Source organism: Falco peregrinus, chromosome 5 (assembly GCF_023634155.1).
Source record: "Falco peregrinus isolate bFalPer1 chromosome 5, bFalPer1.pri, whole genome shotgun sequence".
NCBI lineage: Eukaryota > Metazoa > Chordata > Aves > Falconiformes > Falconidae > Falco > Falco peregrinus.
Window position 1 is genome coordinate 101,587,611 of NC_073725.1, and position 23,081 is coordinate 101,610,691.

General features: G+C 49.4%; 1 protein-coding gene across 3 annotated transcripts in view; it reads right to left on the reverse strand.

Moving 5' to 3' along the window:
- Nucleotides 1–21,956, reverse strand: part of MTMR14 (myotubularin related protein 14) — a 34,379-nt gene extending 12,423 nt beyond the window's left edge. For 2 of the 3 annotated variants that reach the window (XM_055804233.1, XM_055804232.1), the window contains exons 1-16: nt 21,794–21,956; nt 21,574–21,719; nt 16,351–16,459; nt 15,239–15,314; nt 14,452–14,512; nt 13,779–13,901; nt 13,184–13,257; nt 9,550–9,620; nt 8,884–8,958; nt 6,348–6,414; nt 5,242–5,327; nt 4,875–4,951; nt 4,576–4,612; nt 3,044–3,114; nt 2,364–2,413; nt 2,004–2,142 (exon numbers count right to left, since the gene is read on the reverse strand). In XM_055804233.1, coding sequence (XP_055660208.1) covers nt 2,004–2,142; nt 2,364–2,413; nt 3,044–3,114; nt 4,576–4,612; nt 4,875–4,951; nt 5,242–5,327; nt 6,348–6,414; nt 8,884–8,958; nt 9,550–9,620; nt 13,184–13,257; nt 13,779–13,901; nt 14,452–14,512; nt 15,239–15,314; nt 16,351–16,459; nt 21,574–21,719; nt 21,794–21,913 — 1,382 coding nt within the window. In that variant the 5' untranslated portion in view covers nt 21,914–21,956. The remainder of the gene's footprint in view (nt 1–2,003; nt 2,143–2,363; nt 2,414–3,043; nt 3,115–4,575; nt 4,613–4,874; nt 4,952–5,241; nt 5,328–6,347; nt 6,415–8,883; nt 8,959–9,549; nt 9,621–13,183; nt 13,258–13,778; nt 13,902–14,451; nt 14,513–15,238; nt 15,315–16,350; nt 16,460–21,573; nt 21,720–21,793) is intronic. The other variant, XM_055804234.1, reaches the window with a different exon arrangement.
- Between the last annotated feature and the right edge of the window lie 1,125 nt (nt 21,957–23,081).

Below are 23,081 nucleotides of genomic sequence, written 5' to 3' on the forward strand. Positions count from 1 at the left end.
CTGGAAGAGTCCCAAGAATTTCTCCCCTTCCAAAACCACCGTGAATTGGGCAAAGATGTCCCTATGTACACAAGTAAAAAGGAGAAGTCTAAAGCAAACAAACTCAAGGAGAAAAGATGCTGTTCTTCCTGAAATCTGGAAGGGCATCTCTTTGAGCTTTGAGATCTTGAGCACTGTCAGCTACTGCAGCTAAAGACAGGCTCATTGTACAGTGGAAAGCATGATATCCTCTCCATTTCTTGAAGTGTGTCCACCCTCAAACATCACACCACAGCCTCTCTCAAGCATTATTCATCTCATGTTATTATAGCTGCCAACATCTCCCAGCACAGCCTGCAGAAAAAGGCTTGTACAACTGAAAACCAAATGCCTCTCCTTGCAAGGAGACCTTGAGGCTACCTGTTTTCAGGACAACACAATGAAGCACATCCCCTCCTCTCCCCTGTCACACTATGCACAGCCCAGCTCACCCAGCTTGTATCAAGCCCTACCTGTTCTCCACAACAGTCTCAACAACCTCCAGCAAGACATCCATGACCAGTCCTCTTGCTAAGCACTCATGGCAAGGCTCACAGCCTTCCCTTCCCCAAGCTCACACCCACAGCACGGGCCCAAAGCATCCCTGTGGTAGCAGCAGCTAGCCCCAATACAGCCCCACGTCTCCAACATGAATGAAAGCAAACCAGAGTTAGAAAACACATCACAAAACCAAGCTGTGATATACACAAGTGCAGCAGATCTTTTACAGCATGCTCCGGTCACTTCACATCTTGTGAAAATCATGTGTAGGTTTTGTGCTGCAGGATCTAGTCTGTATATCCTAAGCACTCAGAGCAACACAAATGCTTCCAGTTTACTACCCTGCAGCCAGGCAAGTGGAAAGTTATTCTCTACTTGCTGCAGTCACTCTGCTGTGGATAGGAAGGCTCTGTGTGTTAAAGAGGACTCTGTGCTGCTCACTTGGCAAATGCAGTTTAGGACTCCCCGTCTCCATTTTGTGATTCTGCAGGAAGATTCTCTCTTCCCCTCTTCTCAGCGTTTTATAAATTGAATCGCAATGTGCTTCGGAAAGGCTGCTGCCACTAGCATGGCTGCAGGCTCAGTCCCAAAGGACTTTCAACTGCCTCCAGCACAACCCAGTTTTAATTTAAAATAATTGCAATATAAAATAGCATCTTCACATGTGCTGAGGGAGAGGAGAGAAAAATTAAACTGAGAGGGGCAACCCTACAGCAAGGTTCTGAAATCCCCGAACAGCACCAGAAACTCCACAAGCAAGCACAACGCCCGTCCCAGAGCAGCAGAGTCACCAGATACCTGCCCCAGTCCCTGCTTCCAGACAGCTACCTGCATCCCCAGGTGGCTCCTATGTCACCCTCTATCAACTGGGAGCACCAAGACTTGCATATTCCCCCTCCCAGAAGCATCTCTAAGCAGTGCTGCAGGCAGCAACCTGCTTTCAGCTCACACGCCTGGTGCTGTTAGAAGGGCTAAACTTTAGAGGGGATTCTTGGCCACCCAGCCCACTTACCATTAACTGCAGATATTCCCCTGTATAATCTCTTCCAGAAACTGATGAGATTTCATTTTAGGGCAGCTAAACTGTCTCTATCTTTCCCTGGGGAGGCTGCTGCCAAATGTTATTTTCCGGGTAGTTCGGAACCATCTTTTAAAAGTAATGAAATCCTTTCTGGATGAAGTTTAACAGTGAAAGTGGTGAAAATGAAATAAAGCTGCTTTACCCTCATCAGGGGACAAGCTTCAGGAGCATCCCTGCAGAAGCCTGACAGTCTTGAACATGGGGTGGTCTCCAACTTCTGGTGCAGCTCTTGTAGCACAAGTTGCAGCAAAGCCTCTGACAGCCAAATTCCTCCCTCCCCTCTAACAAACCCATGTCACAGAGAGCAGACCTGGAGGGTGAGGGACTTCAGACGTATATTTTCTACCGTGCTCAGAACCTGCACCTTTTGCTCTGCAGCCCCACTGAGTGGTTATCTCCTCACCATGCTGCTTGAGCCTGTGCTCCTGCTGGCATCAGCTCCACTGCTTCATAGGTGAAGCTCCCAGCTGCTCCAGGGGAGCTTTCCATCCCCAGGGAGAAGTCACTGCTCAGACTTGTGGTGCTACCTCGATCTCTCTGTTCTAGAGAAAAGAAAACACAGCTACCTGGAGACCAGCTTGGTCTTGCTCACCTTCTCTCCCTTTAAGCAATACGCTTCCCCCGTGCCCTGGGGCTGGTTCTTGTGAGGCCCCAAGGGAAGCACAGCCATTTGTAGTCACCTTGAGGCTGGGAACCCAAGCCCCCCAGGGCAATCGACCATTACCAGCACCCAGGGACACCGATGCCTGGCAGCAGCACTCACTGAGCATGCAGATCTCTTCCAGGGTGAAGCCAGGTGGCAAACTCTTCCTTCTGGGGAAGGAAAGACAAAGTTACCTCAACCACACTTCAGCGCTGCGTGGAGGGTGACCATAGCCAGATCTCTGTAGTACCCAGCAGTATCAGAGCAGTGAGGAGTTAGCTGTGCAGGGGCAGAGGGAGGGGATGGGACCGGTGCGCAGTATCTGACTCTCCTAACAGTCCCAGCCCATATCCCCTGTGCTTTGAGAGGGTGGCAACAGGCTGCAGGCAGATGTGCTTATTCAGTCTCCAGGGTGGGCTTTATTTCTTTCTGCCCCTCCTGAAAGAGGAAGGGGTTAACGTTTAGCGGTCTGTTGAAGAACAGCCACCCCGCTCCCCCCAGCAGTGCCTGAAGGAGCTTGCTGCACAGCCTGCTTCAGCCAGAGCACATATCTCTGGGTTCATCCGTGCTAAAGCAGCCACGGACAGTCATTAAGCAGAGAGCACATTTCAGCATGGACAGTTTTTTCAGAGCACGACGTGGCACCTCACAAGCCTCGTCCCCATTTTGCAGCCTTCAGAGTGCAGAATAAATTAAAGAAAACTGGGCCAGGACACCAGGGTTTCCATCTCCCCAAAGAAACAGCACTAACAAGCTCCCTGGCTCTGCAGCCCATGCAGCAGCAGGCACAGGCTCCTTACCTCTGCGACTTCACAGCAGAGAACTCCTCAGAGGTGATGTGCTTCAGAAAATTGAAGCAGAAAAAGAAAATCTGAGCAAAGGGAGAGAGAAGAGTGGTTCAGGAATGAACCTGAGGCTCCATGCAGCCTCTTATCTTCACGGGGAGGTGCTGACGAGGAGATAGCAAGAAATCTGCAGCTACCAGCCACAGGCTGCCACCATCCCATCCTGGGCCTTCTCTTACACAAACCGACCCTCTGTTCTTCCTGCCACGGGGAGGCCCAGAAAGGAAGGTGTATGACAAATCCCCTATCAATGCCTCGCACACATGCCGCAAGCACATGGCAGGTACTTATGCCATCAGTGCAGAATGGAAAAGAGATGGCCCCCAGCCTCTGCTTACACACCCAGGTAAGCAGCAAGCCCAGCAGGACTGGCAGGGTTAGAGCTGCATGCTCCACCTCCGCACCACAGCTGTATCACACCTGGAAGCATGCGGTTCCTGGAGCATCTGTGGTCCCAAGCTCGTGCCCTGCCACGCACGTCTGCTCTGTGGTATTCGCTCTGCGGTGCCTCTGCCACCCCATCTACCCGCGCAGAGCTGAGCCCTTCTCCTCCTGCCACAGCGAGCAGGGAGTGCTAGAGGCAGCCATGCACCCCTCTCCTGTTGCAGCTGCCAGCTCTGCCCTGGGCCAAGCAGGCGGCAGAGCAGAGCTGCCGGGCTAGAGCCAGCAGAGCTCTGGGAAAGGAATGAATGGGAATAACAATACCAACACAGGGGTCCTGGACCCCTGGAAGATGGAAAATAGGCCAGGGTCCTGGCTCTGCTGCTCAGAGGCAGGGGATCCCCTAGTGAAGTGAGAGTCTGAGGAGCAGGGGATTAACAAAAGGCTTAGACATACTCCCCACCTCTCTATTTGTATCAAAAAATAGTATTACAGTGAACTGCATCTACAGTCAGAGCAATCATTTTTTTGCTGTTAAACAGTAAAAGTTTCGAAGAGAATTAGTTGCACTAATTTTAACTGCCTCCCAGACCCATCTGTATACCCACAGATACACCCCGCCAAATACACACACTGGAGCCAGCACAAGCTGCTCCATGAGCCTACGATGACATGCAAACCACATGCAGCTGCAGCATCCAGGCAGGAGGGCTGGCACTCAGGACAAGCACGCCAGACAACACAACTTTATTTACAAGCTCCCAGGAGTCACATGCCTTAAGCATCCCTTCTCATTGCTGAGCTGAACAGCAAGTCCTAGCACCCTTTCACCAGGGGCCTGAACACTAATGGCACCGCAGGGGAACTGGCAGGACTAACACCCACCAACCAAACTGCAGACTGAGAGAAAAGCATTCCTATATACCTTATGCATCAGGAAGTGATGGGAAAGGCTCCTGCCTCATCTTTCCAGCACCTGAACAATCTTTTTAGAGCCCAGCCAGACCACTGATATTACCAGAAGCAGGCAGTGAATGCTGCTACCATAAACAAGTACCTTGAGAACAAAAAGCAGTGCTCATCCACTGCCCCCACCAGACACTCACCTCTTCTCCTTTACTGAGTCGATCGACTAACATGTGCCTGGAAAAGAGAGCAAGGGAAAGCTCAGTCAGACGCAGGAAGCCAGAATCAGCAGAAAAGCACAAGCTGTCAAGAACCGCCAGATGCCTGAGCCTCCAGGTAAAAAAAAAAACAACCAAAAGCATCAGCCTCTCTTGTCACAGCTCATTGGGAATTGCCCCAACACCCACCTTTGGTTGTAAGCAAACACCAAAGATGAGGCCTGAAGGCTTCTAGCCTGCTATGCAGGGATATCTGTGTGAGTAAAACTTAATGTACCTACCCAAAGAGAAACCAGTCATAGGCCACTGTCAGGTAAAGAATCTCGGATGGCTCCAGCGACGTGTGGATCAGCCCATCCTGCAAAGCAAATGAGAACAACCTTCAGGCAGCAGCCCTGGGCACATGGGAATTCACAATCTACTGAACACTGTCATGCTGATCCAAGATGCCCAGCTTGCTCTACCTGCCTGTGATATTGTGTCTGATGGCAGGACAGCGTGTTGGGCTCCACATCAAAGCCAAACCACACCTCTCTGAAGCCAAGACCCTCAAAAGGAACATTAACTGTTCTACCACCACCTCCTGGTGACACAGTCACCCTCCAAGCAATCACCCCCAGGAGCAGAGCAGGTCAGCTAGGTACTCACAGCCCATAAGGAGAGGCGCAATAAGGAGATGAAAAGCGGAGTTCGATCCCAGCCGGATATACAGTGCACCAGGAGCCCGCTGTCATCTTTTCCAGAGGTAGGAAGAAGAAAAAACCCGGATGTTTCAACAAGAGCAACAACTTTTCTTTATGGCAAATCTGTAGAGACAAGCTACCCTCCATCCCCACAGCCCAGGCTCAAGCGCAGAGCTCAGCCACCAAGCCAGAACATTTTGTCTTTCATATGGCAGCCAACAAATTGCTCAGAGTGTCCTGGGTTGTCAGCAGCCCCAGCTGATGTGCTGTACTGGTTCTGACAGCTGCTCAGGACATGAAGTCACTAGGTATGAACATCACTTTGCTACGCAGAACATACACCTACGCAGCTGCAACTCACCATCACAATGTATCCCCACATCAGAGAGAAACCTGCTCCAACTCACCACTTTTTCAGTCTCACCAGCCTTCCTACCGATATACATTGAGCGGAGCCACACACAGGGCACAAATCCTGGGCTCTCCACAAAATTTGCAGTGTGTCCCAACACAGCTGCTGCAGGAGTCTATCGATGGCCATGCTGGCGGAGCCAGCCACAGCTCCATCTGTCCAACGGTGCTAGGTACAAAGTCACAGTGCCCAAAGGGAGTGGGATGCCAACACAGGGCAATATCTACCCTTCAAAGAGTTGGGGTGGCTGTGATGACAGAAGATGGAAAGGGCTCTTAAGTAGGCACCTAATGAGACCCTGGGCTGGCGGGACAAAACACGGGTGTCCAGCAAAATAAGAGCTGGAGTCAACAAGCAGAGGAAAAAATGTTTCTTTTCTTCAGCTCTGAAGTAGTAAAACATTAGGTAAAGTTTTCAGATATCCCTCCATCCTTGGGAGGAGAGAGTTCTCAAGGAACCAGCAAGACCCTTTCTAAGGGAGCTGGAGCCTTGAGATGCTAGGATCATCACCCTGTTTTGAAGGGAGAGAAGTGAAGCTCTCTATAAAGTATCTCTTCTGTATTGGGAACTGATCCACAGTGGCACTAATATCATCAGCTGTTCTTCCAGAGACAGCGACTGCTCCGGTTAGACTGCTGGGAGCAAGGAGTTTACCTTACCATCACTATTGATGATGGAGATCAGCAGCTTTAGGTAGTTCTGTGTCTGTTGTACGAGGTCCCAGCTCTGCAGAAAGGGAAATGTTGATGGTAAGGGTCTGCCCACAACAAAAGGGTGTTTGGCAGTTCAGAACCTGCCACGCTCTTGGCTTCTCTATCCAGAACCCCACCAAAGCAGAAATAATCCCACAGCCATTCCTCGGAGAGACAGACCTTCCCCTTGGTGTTCTAATCAATCCCCCCATCCTCTGCAAAAGGCACGCTGGGACAAGAGACCAGGTGGGGAAAAAAAAAAAAAGAAAAAAAGAAAAAGAAAAAAGAAAAAAGGACATCTCTGCTGTCTGCTTGGCTGGCACAGAACCTGCTTGCCAGCAGCCCCAAAGCTCCAAGCAGCCCATGCTCAGAGACTAACATGAGCCAGCAAACACCTGCGGAGTGCTGACCCTGCTCTGCAGCCCCCTGCACACATGCACCTCACCAAAGGGCTCAGCAGCCATGTTACAGTTGTGTATGTGACGCAAGTAGCACGATGGGGCGAGTAGGCCAAAGTCAGCAGCTCGTTCCCACAACCCAAGCATTTTGCTCAAAACTCTACGGCCCTTGCAAACGGCCCCAGCAGGCTGCCTGCAGAGGGCTGACCCACTCCCAGCTGCTCCAGACAGGCACTGGGCTTGTGCAGTAACGCCCAAGTAGCAGCAGCACCACAGAAGGGCTCTGAACTCAGAGACCTCCAGCACTACAAGAGATGCAGGTGAAAAACATCAGGACAAGCTCAAGCATGCCACTCTTAACCACTGTGTCATGAGAAGACGCAGGGAATTTCAGTGGTCTGATCAGAGGCAGAACTAGCTTCAGGAAAATAGGATCGCATTAGCAAGGAAAAGGCAAGGAGAGGGAAACATGTTTCATTGTGACAGTGTTAGCGGTATAAGTAACATCTGACCCCCAGCAATAGAACACTTGCTGTGTGCTTGCATGTGTGCGCATTGTGTGTGTAACCACGCTTAAGACTACTGTCAGTCAAAGAACATATTGCTCTGCCATGAAGCCTGCACAGCAACAAAAGAGTAGGGAAATGAGGAACACGCTCAGCCTGGGGCAGAAAACCCCATACTTCCAAAGTCTTTTATCTGCCCAATTCAACCCAATCTTGTGCTTATGCCAGAGGAATTATCTCATCATCCAGTCTGATCTTTCTATAGCAGAAACCAGGAAGTTTTGTTCAGTTGCCCCAAATACAGCCTGAAGCTTGTGCTTGGCAATATCTCTGCCCAGTGAAACATCTCAGCCAGGGGTGACAGCTCACTGCTCCTTTGGCAGCATGTTCCAATAGATCATCCTCAAAAGTAATACACAAGAATGCTTTTCCTTATTTGAAGGTCTGATTTCAGACTGCAGATATTGTTTCCTGTGCAGCTTTTCTTCCCCAGATTGAAGAGTGCTTTAGAATTAGTATCTTCTCCCTGAAAACGCACTTACACGCTAATCAAGTCAACCCTCCATCACCTTTGTGATTAGCTAAACAGATTGAGAACTTCAGCTTTAAGTGAAGCACCTTCTCCAGTCCTCAGATCATTTCTGCATCTATTTATTACACCCTCCTCCATTTTTAATATCCTTTTTAAAATACTGGCTGCTCAGTATTCTAGTGAACAAGGTTCTAGCCATAAACATGCTGTGGTCCCATTAGTTCTGTTTCAACACTGCAAGCTACTTTTCTGCAATTCTGCTTACGCTGGCACTTAAACATTATTTATGTCACTGACTGACCCACACCGGCCCAGCACAGGGAGCTCTGCTAGTTCTGTAGTGCTTCCAGCCACAGAGCACAGAAGCACAACACGCTCCAGCAGTCAATCGCCACAAAACCTGGGGGGATTGGTACGTCCACCAATGTGTGAAATGGAGCACACTAATCAGCAGTGTAAGGGGATGCTCCCTGGTATGAACAGACAAAGGTAAACCCTGAAGCTTGGGAAAACATAAGAATCCAATTATCATTTGCGATGCTGTCACAATAATAAGGAATGGAGACACGCCACGGTCAGTTATGATTTTCTACTCTTCTCCTACAGGACAGGCACCCTGCATGCCCACGAAGAAGGTGCCTAGTCACTGGCCTACTGCTCACATAAGGTAAGCTGACCTCTCTCAGGACTCTCCGCAGCCAAGGAAGCCTGCCCACTGCAAGCATGTGCCGAGCGAAGATTGCCAACGAGTAATCCTGCTTTCCCTTTCCTGGCATGCTCCTTACCCCTGTTAGTGACGTATCTCCCCAATGGATTGCAAGCTTTATGCAAGCTACTGAAAAAGATTTGACATTACAGTCAGCTGCCTCGGGACACACCAAGCCACAGAGCTTTTGGGTAGAGGATTTCCACTGCCATTCTGAACAGTCAAGTAAGCAGTCTTGCTCCCGCTGGGACGGTATGAAGTGAGCCAGATTATGGCAACAGGAGCAAGTCAGACTTCAAATCTTTACTGATGCTTCCTGAGTGAGTCTCTGATCTCCCACAGAGACACCTGCTTTGCTCACCTGGTACTCACTCCAATCAATATTCAGAGATTGGGTCAGAGAGACTGGGATACTTAATGGAGCATCTACGTAATCCTGCAAAAAACCCAAACACAACTGGTCAGAGAAAAGCCATGACTTGAAGGCAGCGAGTTCCAGAAAAAACAAAACAACAAATGCCAAATGGTGCACCTAGAAGAAAACATCTCAGCAAAGCATCTTTGGATGCAAAAAAGTGCTAAGAATTAACTCATAGCCTCTTAGAAGGACTAGTGGATAAGCGGAGCTTTTCTGTGCTCCCAACGGTGAAAGTCAGGGACAAATCACATTAGTTTCTGAATTCCTGTAGGGCTGCTCCACTCAATAATCTTCCTCAGCAGGACACAGAATATGAAGACAGACCTGAGAACAGAGGCTGTCAATAAGACACCAAATTCAAAAACAGGAGCAACCCATACCGCCCATGAGAGGTCAAGCATCCTGGACTTCAGGATAACAATTCACTTATTTTACATAGGAATTTTACAATGAATAATTTAGTACATTCACTATCTGTTTTGTTTGTCCTGTTGGTTTCCTCCTTGTGATCAGAAATAAGCATGGCACATATACCATCACTCAGGAACTCTGAGGCAAGACTTAAGCCCGGTACAGCCCACAGCTCTCCATGTTGCAATACCCATATACCTGTTTCCAGTTAAATATAAGACCTTCAGCTGTATAATCCCGGTCTTTGTAGTCCTTAAAAAATTCACAGCCTGCAAGAAAAAAAGACCATGAGCAACTGTTCAGCTAACTGATATCTAACAACTGAAGTGCCTTGTGGGACTGGAAGTGCTGGCAGCCCCAGGCTCCAGAACACCAGACCAATCAAAACTACTGCCTGCAGGAAGAGAAGAGCAGTAATCATCAGTACAGGGTGCAGCACAGCCTCCCAGCAGCAACAACCCAGAGCACTTGGCAGTGAACACACTCACACAGCAAAGGGCAAACTCCAAACACGCAGCAAACGTGGAGTTTGAGGCACTGATTTCATTCTTTCCCAAACAAGAGGTTTCACCAAGGAGCTACACTTTCCAGGGCCACTGGCTTTTGCACAGATCTAAGGCATCAGCCTGTCATGCTGCGTGAGAAGCAACCAGCAAAAGGAGGTGTTGGCGGAGCCCTGGGGAAAGCCAACTTTCACAGGGCATCTGCTGCAGGTAACAAGAAAGGGCTCTGTCAGACATGGCTGTGATTTCTCTCACATTTAAGTCTCCTCTTTCAAACATGTGAATTGCCCTGTCTGAAGGAAACAGGTACATAACCACTTCCAAGGTTTCCCCCAAGCCCTCCCCTCCTCAAGTTCATCCTTTGGCTCTGTTCTTCTCAAAACAACTATTTGAAGTCTCTGCTGCAAACTGCAGTCACTTAGTCACAGCTGAGCAGCACCATTAGCACTGCAGCTGCCTGCAGGCTACACAAAACACCTCTCCCGATGTACCGTGTGTGTCCCAGCGGTGCCACAGCGCCCACGTTACCACGACATGCCTGTGCCAGGCACCGAGCACAGGCAATGATTCCTACCCTGCAAGTCACAAGTAACACCAACGGCAAAATAATAATAAAAAAATAATCTTTGTGGAAGGACAGCACTAGCCCTCAAAACAGAGTCAGGAAGCAATCTGTCAGTTGAGATTTAACTCCAATTAAAGAACAGCTTAAAGCAAAGAATGGGGGGGATTATGGCAGTAAGTAGAGGCATCTACAAATGCCAACTACCAGTCAAATGGAAAAGAGGTTTTTTCTGCACTGCAGAACACAAAAGTTTCTACAGATACCCCACTTTAACCCAAGTCTTTCACCCTAGACAGTCATTTCACTGGGTAAAACGCTGGCTGAATAGCTGAGCCCCAAGAGTAGTTGTGAATGGAATTAAATCCAGCTGGTGGCCAGGCACAGGGGTGTTCCCCTGGGCTCAGCTCTGTTCAGTATCTTTATCAACGATCTGGATGAGGGGGTTGAATGCACCCTCAGTAAGTTTGCAGATGATACCAATTTGGGTGGGAGTGTTGCTCTGCTTGAGGATAGGAAGGCTCTGCTGAGTGATCTGGACAAGCTGGGCTGATGGGCTGCGGCCAATTGTGTGAGGCTCAGCAAGGCTGAGTGCCGGGTCCTGCCCTTGGGTCACACCAACCCCACGCAGCGCTGCAGGCTTGGGGAAGAGGCTGGGAAGGTGCCTGGTGGGAAAGGTCCTGGGGGTGCTGGTCGACAGCAGCTGACCTTGAGCCAGTAGTGTGCCCAGGTGGCCAAGGAGGCCAACAGCATCCTGGCTTGTACCTGAAACAGTGTGGCCAGCAGGGCCAGGGCAGTGACCGTCCCCCTGTGCTCAGCACTGGTGTGGCCGCACCTCGGATCCTGGGTTCAGGTTTGGGCCCCTCACTCCCAGACAGACACTGAGGGGCTGGAGCGTGTCCAGAGCCGGGCAGGGGCTGGGGAAGGGGCTGGGGCACAGGTCTGATGAGGAGCAGCTGAGGGAGCTTGGGGGTTCAGCCTGGAGAAGAGGAGGCTCAGGGGGGACGTATCCCTCTCTACAGCTGCCTGAAAGGAGGCTGGGCTGGGCTGGGGTCGGTCTCTTCTCCCAGGTAACAAGCAATAGGGCAAGAGGAAACAGCCTCAAGTTGCGCCAGGGGAGGTTTAGGTTGGATGTCAGGACAAGTTTCTTCACTGAAAGGGCTGTCAAGCACTGAAACAGGCTGCCCAGGGAGGTGGTGGAGTCACCATCCTTGGAGGTATTTAAAAGACATGTAGATGTGGCACTTAGGGTCAAGGTTTAGTGGCGGGCTTGGCAGCGTGAGGTTAACAGTTGGCCTGTATGATCTTAAAGGTCTTTTCCAACATAAACAATGCTAAGATTCTATGTCTGGACACTGCGTCACTCACCTAAGGCAACAGGATCTCAGAGTAACTTTAGAGACAAATTATAAACAGAGTATCTTGTAATGCAAACCTGGAAACATCAGTAAGAATGTATCATGGCACTTGGCCAATCACTAGATGGGTTGCTCATCCTTAGATGTGTATGTCTTAGATTTAACAGAATGACAACATTTCCCTATGGACCAGCACTGCTGAAATCAGGCAACATCTGCAGGCAGAATTTCCAGTTTTACAAGGTTTACCTCTACTGTAGCACTGAAGAGCTGCTAAAAGAAAGCAGCTGTCCCAGATGGCAAAAGAGGAAGGACCATCACTGAATATTGCATATAGTATGCAGATCCCCATACAGTAACAACGCTACAGCTTATATCTTCCTCGTTCTTTACATATCCTACAAAAGACCTGTGCACACTGTCTCTCTCATGTTCTAGGTATGGCGAGGCATATGGCAGCAACATATATCTGTGCCACATGCTACAGAAACCAGCAGTACTCTTATTTCTGTACACCTTGGCAATCTGCATGGCAAACTTAATAGAAATCTTCATGCAGCTTCTCTGAGTTGTCATTCATTTCTATATGAAAGGAAATACACGTCATTTTTTTTAAAAAGAAAATACATTTAAGGGCAACAACTAGCAATCAAGGAGAAGTTTGGGTTTGGATCATCCACAACAGTTTTGTTGGGTTTTGTTTTTGGTTTTTTTTCCTCCTCTCCATTTCCTGGTGCACAAGGGAGAAAGAAGTCCTTTCTTGCAGACAGACTTCAAGCACAGCAGTCTCACATCCAATCCTATCACCAAGCCTGACATCAGCAGGCAGGCAGCAATATTCAGCTCATCTTTAAGAGTGCAGCAAGTGACCCAGCAGTGGTTGCTAGGCACAGGGACCAATATAGCCAGCGAGACAGGCTTGAGTGGTCTGCATCTCAGTCGTACATTGCAGGCTCAGGTTAACAGCTCTGCCTAGCACTGAGGATATCTTACAGTGGTGCTCTGAAACACCAGGACTAGAAAATACTCTTAGGAATTAGGGGTTTACATAACACAGAGCAAGATATGTATCTTGCACCAAGTAGTAGTTTGGAGTTGTGGGGGTGTCAAAGGCCATCTTGACCCCAGCTCCACCTCTGGGGCTTTTTCTCCATGCTTGAACTAATTAGAGCTGCTGAGAAATGATTTTGCTAGTTCAAAGAGTGCCTAATGCTGACTCACATTACCAGAGCATCCAGATTTGTTGCACTGTTCTCTGATTAAAAGAGCTTCTCTCCAGAGGGAGCACAGGAAATATTCAGCAAGCCACAGTCATTTCACTACACACACACACACACAGGTAGCTCCCAGTCCCCAGAAACGGATTGTCACCTGTCCCTTGGGAGTCCCTCTGGACATCAGTCCTGTACCTGGATATGGGATGGAGAGAAGCGTGAAATCAGCGTAACGTTGAGCTTTGTCCACCTTCTCAGAAGACGTCACACTGCACAGGACAAGAGGAAAACATCAGACATTTGTAGAGTATTATTCATGGAGATACTAGCAACCCAAAAGCTACCTCTCACATCTCCCTGCGCCGTGACTTGACGCAGTAGTGAGTGGGGCAGAACTTACTCAACACATCCCAATAAACTGGGTACAGCCCAAAACCACTAAAGCTTTTCCCTGAGAGAAATACCAGAAGAAACACCTCCCTTTGTTCCTATACCCAAGCAGAGAGGTCCTTTATTTTCCCCTTTCTGAAGGGGTGAGTGTCGCAGCACCACAAGCTTTATGGAGAAAACCTACTCAGACTGCAGAAGACAGATGAAAGCAGCTATCTTGCCCGTTGATGCAGCTTTCTCTGGCCTAAAACCTTGTGGTTCTTTTTACAGCACTAGCTAACTGATCTCCTTCAGGGACTGCTCCCAGAATGCTGAGTGCATACTCAATAGCAATTCACATGTAAGGGCTACACTAGCTGCGATCCAAAGCCTGCAGAAAAACAAATGAACCTAGACTCACTTCAAGCCAAACTTCACCTTCTTGTTTTCCACCATCAGGTCACAGATATATCGGACTGACAAGTATCGAAGCAGCTTGATGTCATGCCCTCTGACCTTGTCAAACAGCTGGGAGTCTGCATTCCTGCAAGACAGAACAAGGCAACGCAAGATGAGCATGGAAGACTCACCACGCTGAGTCTGATTCTTTGCACCATACTGCCACAGCTCTTCCCCAAACCGCTTCTAGCTGCACAGCACAAGCCTTGTCTCCACAGATCAGTCAGACTCTGCAACAAACTGATACTGCAAACTTGGTGCTTAGGGTCCCTCCCCACATCTCATTGTTCTGCAACAAGCACGTAATATACAGAACAATTTCTTCAGCCTGCAGATGTACTTTTTGATGAAGTAAACGCATCTGTGTAATTCAAATACCTTTTTAAATGGCAATATATTATTTTTGTCTCCAGCCCTTCCCTCTGGCAAGAGATTAGCAGGCTTCAGTTACACTGGGTTCAGCCAGCTATTAGCATTCCAGACTCTTTCAAAAGCAAGGAAAGCAAGACTCCAAGCTTGGTGACGGTCTCAAGCCTGTACCCAAAGCCCAGCCTAGGAAAGAGCAGAACTGATTGGCTGAGCCAGACAGCTTTGGTACAAATTCCCTTCTCCCCATCCCAGTGATGCATACAAACCTAAGTGCAGAATCTTCCTCTGAAATGTCTTCTGCATCTGCCCAAGCATCATCAGAACCTCCTGCAAGAAAGGCATTAAGAGCCGAAGCTTGTGTAAACCAACTCAACCCCCAAACTGACAAGACATGCACGTGCCTAGAAAGGTCATGGTTTGGTACCCTCTCTCCACATGTGAGTGCTCTCAGTAGTTCCCCACATTTCCTCTTCCTAAAAAGCCTGTTTTCTAATGTAGCCTGCTCTTTCCTTGTCATTGCAAAGGACCTAGGCAGGTCAAACCCATTGCTGACAGCCAGAAGGACACCCCAACACTGCTACACAGTGCTTACTTAAGCCAGGCTTCAGATCCCACACTACAGACACTCAACACCCCCCTGAAGAGCTTTCCCTAGAGTCCAGTATATCTCACCATTAGCAGGATTTAATTCCCAAGGATTAGTCAAACAACAGCAAGTTCTCGCCCTCTTTCTTCCATTATTCCCACTCCTGATGTCTGGGAATCAGTCCCCGAAATCCTCTGGGCTGCTTTACTTGCCTACATGCTTCCCATAACTCCCTGTTCAGCCTCAAGTTCTTTTGTCACTGCTTCTTATGAGCACTCCGTCCTGTACTATGGTGCTTGGAAACAGACACGAGATTTCAGTCTTTGCTCTATTACGGGGGGCCTGACACAAGCAGGTCCACGCCAGAGCTTTGCATTGGCTCTCAGGAGAGGCTTGCTCTCACGTGCAGGTCACTGTCCCAGCACCGACAGGCCTTACCAGGCAGAAACAAACGGCTCCTCACTCACCTGAGAAGATATAGTTGTAGCCGGTGCGCCCATAGAGCTCTCCCCAGCCGGCCAGCGTTGCTGATCTGCAAATATGCTGGAGGAAGATTTTATTATTAACCACACATGCTCCAGGTCTTTCCCTTACCAGGTCTCATGCCTATTTTCCCTCATGTTACCTAGAAATGGTTGGTACCTACAGCTACCGCCCCTCAGCATCCTCCCCTGCAACCCTGGTCCAGATCAAGTTCTCCAAAAACATCAAACTCCCAATTACCTTTATCTGTAGCTAGTTTTTAAATCACATTTTCACTTCCAGTTCTCCAATTCACTAACACAGTCAATTCCTGCCAAGTTAGCAGCTTCCATGCTCTGTTAATACCCTACTTGAGCCTTGTTTCCACATTCCTGTGGATAAGATTATGAATGGTCCCAGTATGACTCTGGGCAGTTCACTCCTGCAGAAAAAGGTCAGCAGGTTCATCCCACGATGGCTTCAGTCAAGCTAGATTAAAATTGTCACAGGTATGGTTTTGCTATTCATACAGTGCTTCTAAATTGAACTAAGAAAACCAAATTAAGCTACTTAAATGCCAAGTGAGACTATTCCTATGGGACTTCAATACGGTTTAAATAATCCACATAAAAATGAAACTAATTTCACTTTCTTACAGATCCCCTTGCAGACAAGTCCACACATTCCTAAGGCCATTTATGCAATCTTGCATCCCCAGGGAACAGACAAGGGAAACTATCTTTAAGGAGAAAAGTTACTCAAAAGGAGCTCACCGCTGGGAAAAGTAAGGGGCAGGAAGTGACAACTGTTGTCTCTCCCCTCTCAAAGACCAAATATCTTTGGTCCTTCAGAAGGGACATACATACACAGAAAATGTTAGCTCTTTGCTGCAATGCTCACAACATGGTGGTTAAAATAACCTGAAGTCTCCACAAATGATTTATGCAGCCTAGATAGCAAATGCTACCTCCTACTACAGGCTGCCTGCTCGTACCTAAGAACAGATTTTTACAGCATTCAGAAAGGTGACAACTGACTGAAGACATGGCTGCACAGTTCGAATGGCAGGGAGAAAGGTTATTTTCTAAGTTAAGACAGGTAACCCATGAAGCTTTACCTTTCCCTTGTACAGAATGACTGGGCAAACAAATCGTCCTCTACACCTCGCCATCTTACTTCGGTTGATAAGGTCCTGCAGTTTGCCAACCTGCACAGTGCTCTCAAACCTAGTGGACAGAGATTTGGTTCAGTACACACAGCATCCTCTCACATGTCTTTCAGCAAAGCTGCTACAGATACCCTGGGCCATAATCCCCATCCCTTTTGCCTAGAAGCCAGCTCTGAAGTTGGCAAGCAAGAGAATACTTCTTTTAGAATTGCTTCCACAGCTGTACAATATGTATGGATGCTTTTCTGTCTCTTTTTCTTTATTTTGAAAGGCCAGCTGCACAGTACATGACAGCAAGTATCTTCAGGAGCAGTACCATCAGAATGGTTTCCTACAGACTAAGGTGGATTACTAATGAAGGACTACCAGAGCAAGCCAGTGTCTACAAAAATACATGTTCTACTTTCCTCCCCACCACCTTTCCATCAAAAAGAAGCTCAGCACTACCATCAGAGTGAATTCACTATCAGAGCGATAATTTTACAAGGAAAAATAAATAAAATAGATAATCAAAGCTTGAACACTCAATGAACTTTACTTCTGGTCACTTGAGCATTTGTGTTGCTGGGTAATTAGATAACTGTAAATCAGCTAGTGGGTTAAGCAGGGTAGTTAATGTCAGCTGCATCTGCATAACTAAATTATATTTGGGTTTTTTTAAAAATAGAAGTGTGTTCCAAGTTGGAGACATTGTGGAAACAAGTTAAAATTGCTGTCCAAGTACCAGTCTACATTTGATAGGAATCCAAACGGACTTCTGAATTACAGACCTTCAGGAGGAACAGTCAGTGCAGGGTGGACTAGCTTCCACAAGGAATCGAAGAAGCATCCAGACTGACATAATAGAAACCAGATGAAGACTGGACATACAAAACTGCACGGCCATGCACTTAGAGATGATTAACAAGAATTTCCAGTCAGCCCTTTCCAGTAGAGCTCAATAGAAAAGCCTAAATGAACTGGTTGATCTCTGGATACTTGCCCATTATCAACATGGGAAGTTTGAAAAAAGGGACAAATACAATCATGGAAAACTCTCCAGTGGGATGGAGAACTACCAGCATTACTGTGCAGAACCCAGGATCCCAGCTGAGATAAGGCATTTGATTCTAGTGACCCACCCATGCCTGAAAAGGCACAGAAAGATGATTAGGATGGCCAGGGGACAGTCTATGCTGCGAAAGAAACCACCATGGATTGACTGGCAGAGCAGATAAAGTGAGGACAGAATATACACATGACGGCAAATGAGAGAACTTACAATGCAGAGGGAGAAGAACTCAAAAGCACAATGCTGGACTAAGAACAAATTAATACTGTTATGCTGGAAGTCAAAAGAAAGTTGCTGAGCTTCAGAATCAGTGACAGTGTGGAGCAATCTACCCACAGATGCCATTCTGGGAAGGATTAAAAAAAATATTCTATTATTAACATGGAAATTGATCTGTTTGTGGAAAAGATTATACAAGGCAGTGCCAGTGGAAGCAGGGAAACAGCAAAAAAGACCTTCAAATCCTACTTTTTCTTTTTTAAAAAAGGATTTAATTCTCAGAATTCATAGCGGAGGCTTAAGATATTTTATGTTTCCCTATATACACAACTGTTATGGCTGTCCAGCTCCAAAGAGCTTTGACATATATCAGAACTTAAAGAACAAGAACCAAGAACCCTGGCTGATCTTTAAACGTTGTGGACATGAAGGTGCTAAGTGAAAAGACAGGAAAATGCTAATGCAACATACTCTGTACAGGAGTATGTAAGACTGTGTGCAGGCAAGAAAAGCATGTGCCTGATCTCGCTGTCACTGCAAACAGCCAAGAGCTCTGCTCCACAATCTGTTTCCCTCCTCGCAGAGCATGTGAATAACACATGCTGCAGGAACGGCCTGTAAGCATTTTGAGAAGAGATGCCTTGGTGTATAATTTCCCATACCAAACTGTTTTAAAACTATGAGAGATTCTGATATATAGATTTGCTTGTGGGGATGTTTTTAAATGAACACACGTAATTAAAGAGATACATCTTGCACTCTGCTCCAGCTGTCCTTATGTTTCCTTTGCAAAAGCAAATACAGAGGGAAACAAGAATTTTCATAGGGTGCTATCAGAAGAGCTCCATGGCAGTGCTTCGAAGTCCAGAAGATGGGATTCAGTAAAAATCAAATGCCTGGAAGATCAGAAATTATAAGAGAAGCATGTCCTCAGGAGCTGAGACAACAGGTTTCACCTCTCAGCACACTAATCGCCCTTCTCTGGAGAGGCACCACAGCCCTGGGGAATGAGTCTGAGCAGCTTGGCAGGGATCTGGGACACAGGGCGAGTAGGAAGCCCAGTGCCCCACTGGGGACACGGTAGGATGAACCCTTCTCCCACGCTCCCACACCTGCTCCTTGGAAAGCCTGCACGCGCACTGGGGAGACCTGCTCCGCTATCCATCGTAGCTGTGCTACAAACAGGGCTCTTGCATCTTCTCATTTTGAGAATCATTGTCAGTAAAGCTAAACCTGAGCAAGAGACAAACATGATAAGTAAACATAGTGGTGCTGAGTCTAGTAAGGGGAAAGGCTGCTCTGAGGAACTGGTGCAATGCTCTTACAGGGGCAAGTGATTAAATGCAGCATAGGTAGGAGTAAAATCTACTGAAAACAGTTCAGAGAACAGAGCACTCTTCAACAGAAGTGTGAAAGAACATCAGAACATCATTAAGGCTGCTTGGCACAAGGTAGGGGATGAAGTAGAAGGAATTATGTGTATCTTAATTCTTTTTATTTTGGACTTGTGTGTGTGCGCGCGTGTGTGTAGTTCTTCAGAAGTTTGTTTTCCAGAAGATACTGCTATGCAACCTTACCTTGGCATTAGTTTCATGCCCACCCTCCCCTCCAAAATCAGACACCAAACCTGAATCAATCTTTTTTAATTCAAGGGAAACATTTCCTATAAGAACAAGCAACTGTTTTGGCAACTGTATATTTTAGACAGGCCTGAAGCAGAGATCTTTCTCTTTCAGTAGCCATACAGCACTGGAACGAAGTCTCACATTGTTAGATTACATGCGGCTGTGATCCTGTGATCATAATTTTTTGGAGTGCATGCACACAACAGGATCATCAGGTGAAACCAAAGACATGGCCCATGTCTGAGATCTGGACATTTCAATTAAGCACAGTCACAGTAGCTCTAAGACAGCGAGTAAAGAACTGCGCACATCCCTCGATTTCCTTTGCCTACATCACCTGCCTGCTCCTTCCGGAGGGACACCAGAGATTTCCAAGCACAGGGAAGGCATCCCTGGCTGTCAGACACACTCTGCTACTTTCTGCGGCTCCTTGTGAGCAGCACTTGACCAAGGGGCATACAGGCTGAAAACACACACCAAATTCCTCCTGTACCCTTCCTGCACCTGCCTGGATTTCAGAGTACTGTTAATAAACTTTGATGAAGCAACATCCTTTCTCTTGCCAGCTGCCCGGCTACAGAATGAACAGGATCAGGAAACCAATCTGGGTTAAAAATACCCATTTTTTGTTTGGGTTTTGAAGCCCCACACGGCTTCAGAAGCAGCTCTACCAGCAGAACCAATAGGGCAGTGCAGATTTTTCCTAAGTGAGAAATGCTTCCAAAACCCCTTGGTATTCTCAGAGGTGTGAAACATCCTGCATGCTTCAACAAGATCTTATCAGCTGATTAAGAACATTACAAAGATGAAAGGCAGCCAAAGACCCACAGTCCTAGAGGGAGCATTCCATTTACTGGAAGAAGTTATCGTGTTCTATAACACAAGAAGTGCAACAGTCTCTATTTTGTAATTAGTTCCCAGAGTGCAACACTAAAACTAAAAATTGACTTTGTCTAAAAATTACTTAGTGGCTTTTACAGAGATTATCACCCAGGAAGCAGGAGGCAAGGAATGATGAACGGTAGCCTGTTTCCATGACTCTCTAGGACAGCAAATCAAGACTGTGAAAGAATCAATGTTTAAAATGTTAATTGTCACTGCTGACTTGCAAAAGCCTCAGAAGAAAAGAGGGCACTAAGTGTAACTATACTTGTTTTGAATACTTGTCAGAAAAATTAAGCATCTTTTCCTCTTGCAAGAACAGGAAAAGCAGAAGTGTTTGGTTTCTCTTCCCCAAAGACACTCCTAGTCATATTTACAGCTTCAGACTTGTTTCCCTTTTTTTCAGCAAGAGGTTTCATCTTTTCTAATCTGATCTAACTGTCAAGCAGAAATTCTCCCACCTGACAATCTGTTGTGGCTGTTTTCCAGAGACCCCCTCCTACAGCACCTGGTCCACGTGCCAGCATGGCAGCCGACAGTCTGCCTTCCTCGGGCAGCAGCTGGACATGCGAGGGGAACTTGGTGACCGCCATCCCGTTGAATGTGTTACTCTTGTCACAGACACAATTAAGACTTCAAAATTACATTAGGTTTTGTTGGAATAGAAAATAAAAAATAAGAGGCTGTCATTAGAGCTGCAGGGAGCAGGTAATGCTCAGCCAGAAGTGACACCAATGCGATTCTCAGCTTGCGGGTCAAAGTCCAGAAACATGTTAGCTTAGACTTGCACTAACCAGCAAGCAAGCATTTTCCGTTAGTTCACTAAACCTCAACACTCACTAACGCATGTACCACGGTGGGAGCAGGCTACTTCTCCAGACTAAGATTTCTCTAATCAGAGGCCTTCCAAGCAAGACCACAGGCACTTCATGAAGACAAGGAGAGCATCACACAGTCCTGCTTCTGGCCACGAGCTCTTTGAGTCTCCGGGCGAGCTGTAGCACAGTAATCATTAGGATCCAGTGCTGTGCTCAGGTTTACCCGAGGACAGCATGCAGCGGAGCTGGCGCTGCCCTGAAACACCCCGTTTCCTTCGCACCCCGCAGCTGCAGGCTCAGCTTAGCAGCTTTCCCCAGGGAAGCCCAAGAGCCTGGGGGAGCTCGGCAGGGAAGCGCAGCCCTGGCAGGCAGCGAGGGGTGCCCCGGGAGCGGCGCACCCAGCGGCTGACACCGCCGGCTATAATTAGCCGCAGCGCAGCCTGGCGGGGCTTCCCCCGGCCGGCGGGAGCCTGGAGCGGCAGCGGCCGCTGGCAGGTGCGGAAGCTCCCTGGGACAAAACGCGAAGGCGCCTCCGCCGGCCATCAGCCGTGCGGGACCGGGGCACCGGGGGCCTTACGGGTCGCGGCCGGCGCCGGCGTCGCGCTCCAGGAGGACGATGTGCCGCGGGTAGTGGGCGCAGACCTCGCCGTGCACGTTGGGGATCACGCTGTAGCGGTAGTCGCGACCGAAGAGCTCGAGGCACCGTCGCTCGATCCGCTCCACCTGCGCACAGCCACCGGTCAGGGCCCGCCCCACCGCCGCCGCTCCCCGGCGCCCCCCGCTCCCGGGCCCCTCACCTTAGCGGCGGCGCCGCCGCCGTCCTTGGCGCGGTACTGTGTCCGGGAGAACTCCAGCAGCAGCTCGGCCAGGGCGCGGTCCCCGGAGCCCGCCGGGGGGCAGCCGCGGGCCGCCGCCATCCCCGCGCCGCTCACCGCCGCCGGCCCATGGCCCCGCCCCACCCCTCGCTTCCGCCCTCCGTCGCTTCCGCCCGGCTGGCCAATCACCGCCGCCCACGTGCCACGCCCCTTCCGCTCGCCCGCCGGCGTCATCGGGACGCGACGGGCTTCGCTCGGTGCGGTTGGGTTTGCTCTAGTCCTCCCGCGGGGCAGTAGCCGCCTGGCTGTCGGTGCGAGCCCGAAGCGGGGCCTGGCGCGGTCAGGGGCGCGGTGGGAGGAGTGAGGCCCAGCGCAAGGGCTGGGCACGGCCGGGGCCCCGCAGGCGTGGGGTGGCCTGCGCGGTGCTCCCCAGCACCGGCGCTGCTGCGAGCCGTGGGGCGCCGAGGCTTTGCACGAAGCTCGCTTAGGCCCGCAGAGAGACGGGGCAAACGCTGGCGGGCACCGCTGAGCGGGTCTGACCGTAGCGCTGTTCTTAACGAATCCCGAAACGGGTGTTCATTAAAGAAGCCCCTCTCGGGGGGTGCGTGCCCACACAAATCCAGGCGCAGTGGCAGCCGCGAGGTGAACGGTAGCACGGGCTCGGCGGTGCGGCCGTGCGTGCTTGGGAGCGGTAGGGGCTCGTGTGCCTGGGATGGGAACGGGGATGGTGCCAGCGCCGTCGCGCACTGAGCCTGCATGTGCTGTTCGTGCCGGCGTTAACAGACAGCCCGTTACATCGCCAGAGGCACACGGCAGGCAGCTCCTTTGCTCTTGCGGGAGAATACAAAGTTGTTTCCATCAGCGTGTGTCTGATGTGCAAATGAGCTGCGAACCTTGACGAGACTTGGAAGAGAAAGAGGCCTCGGGAGCATTTTGTGTAAGCTGAGCTCAGCAACAGCTACAGCTAACGCGGAGCATCTGAACCGTCTGGAGAAGAAAACCGGCTCGAGACGCTCTGGTTTCCGCCGGCGTTCTGGGGCCAGCGTGAGGCTGCCGGGGCCGGGGGGCCGGGATTTTGCGGGGCACTGCCCCCGTACGCGTGCCTCAGGCTGACCGCCCGCGACACCCGACCCGGCACAGCCGCGTACCCCGGCTCTGCACCGCCGGGACGGGCGAGCGTTGCTGGCCCATGCCCCGCCGCTCTCCGTACCCGTGCAGCCCCGCCGGCGGCAGCCTGCTTGCTCCGGCTCCACTGAGTCGGGAAGGCCGG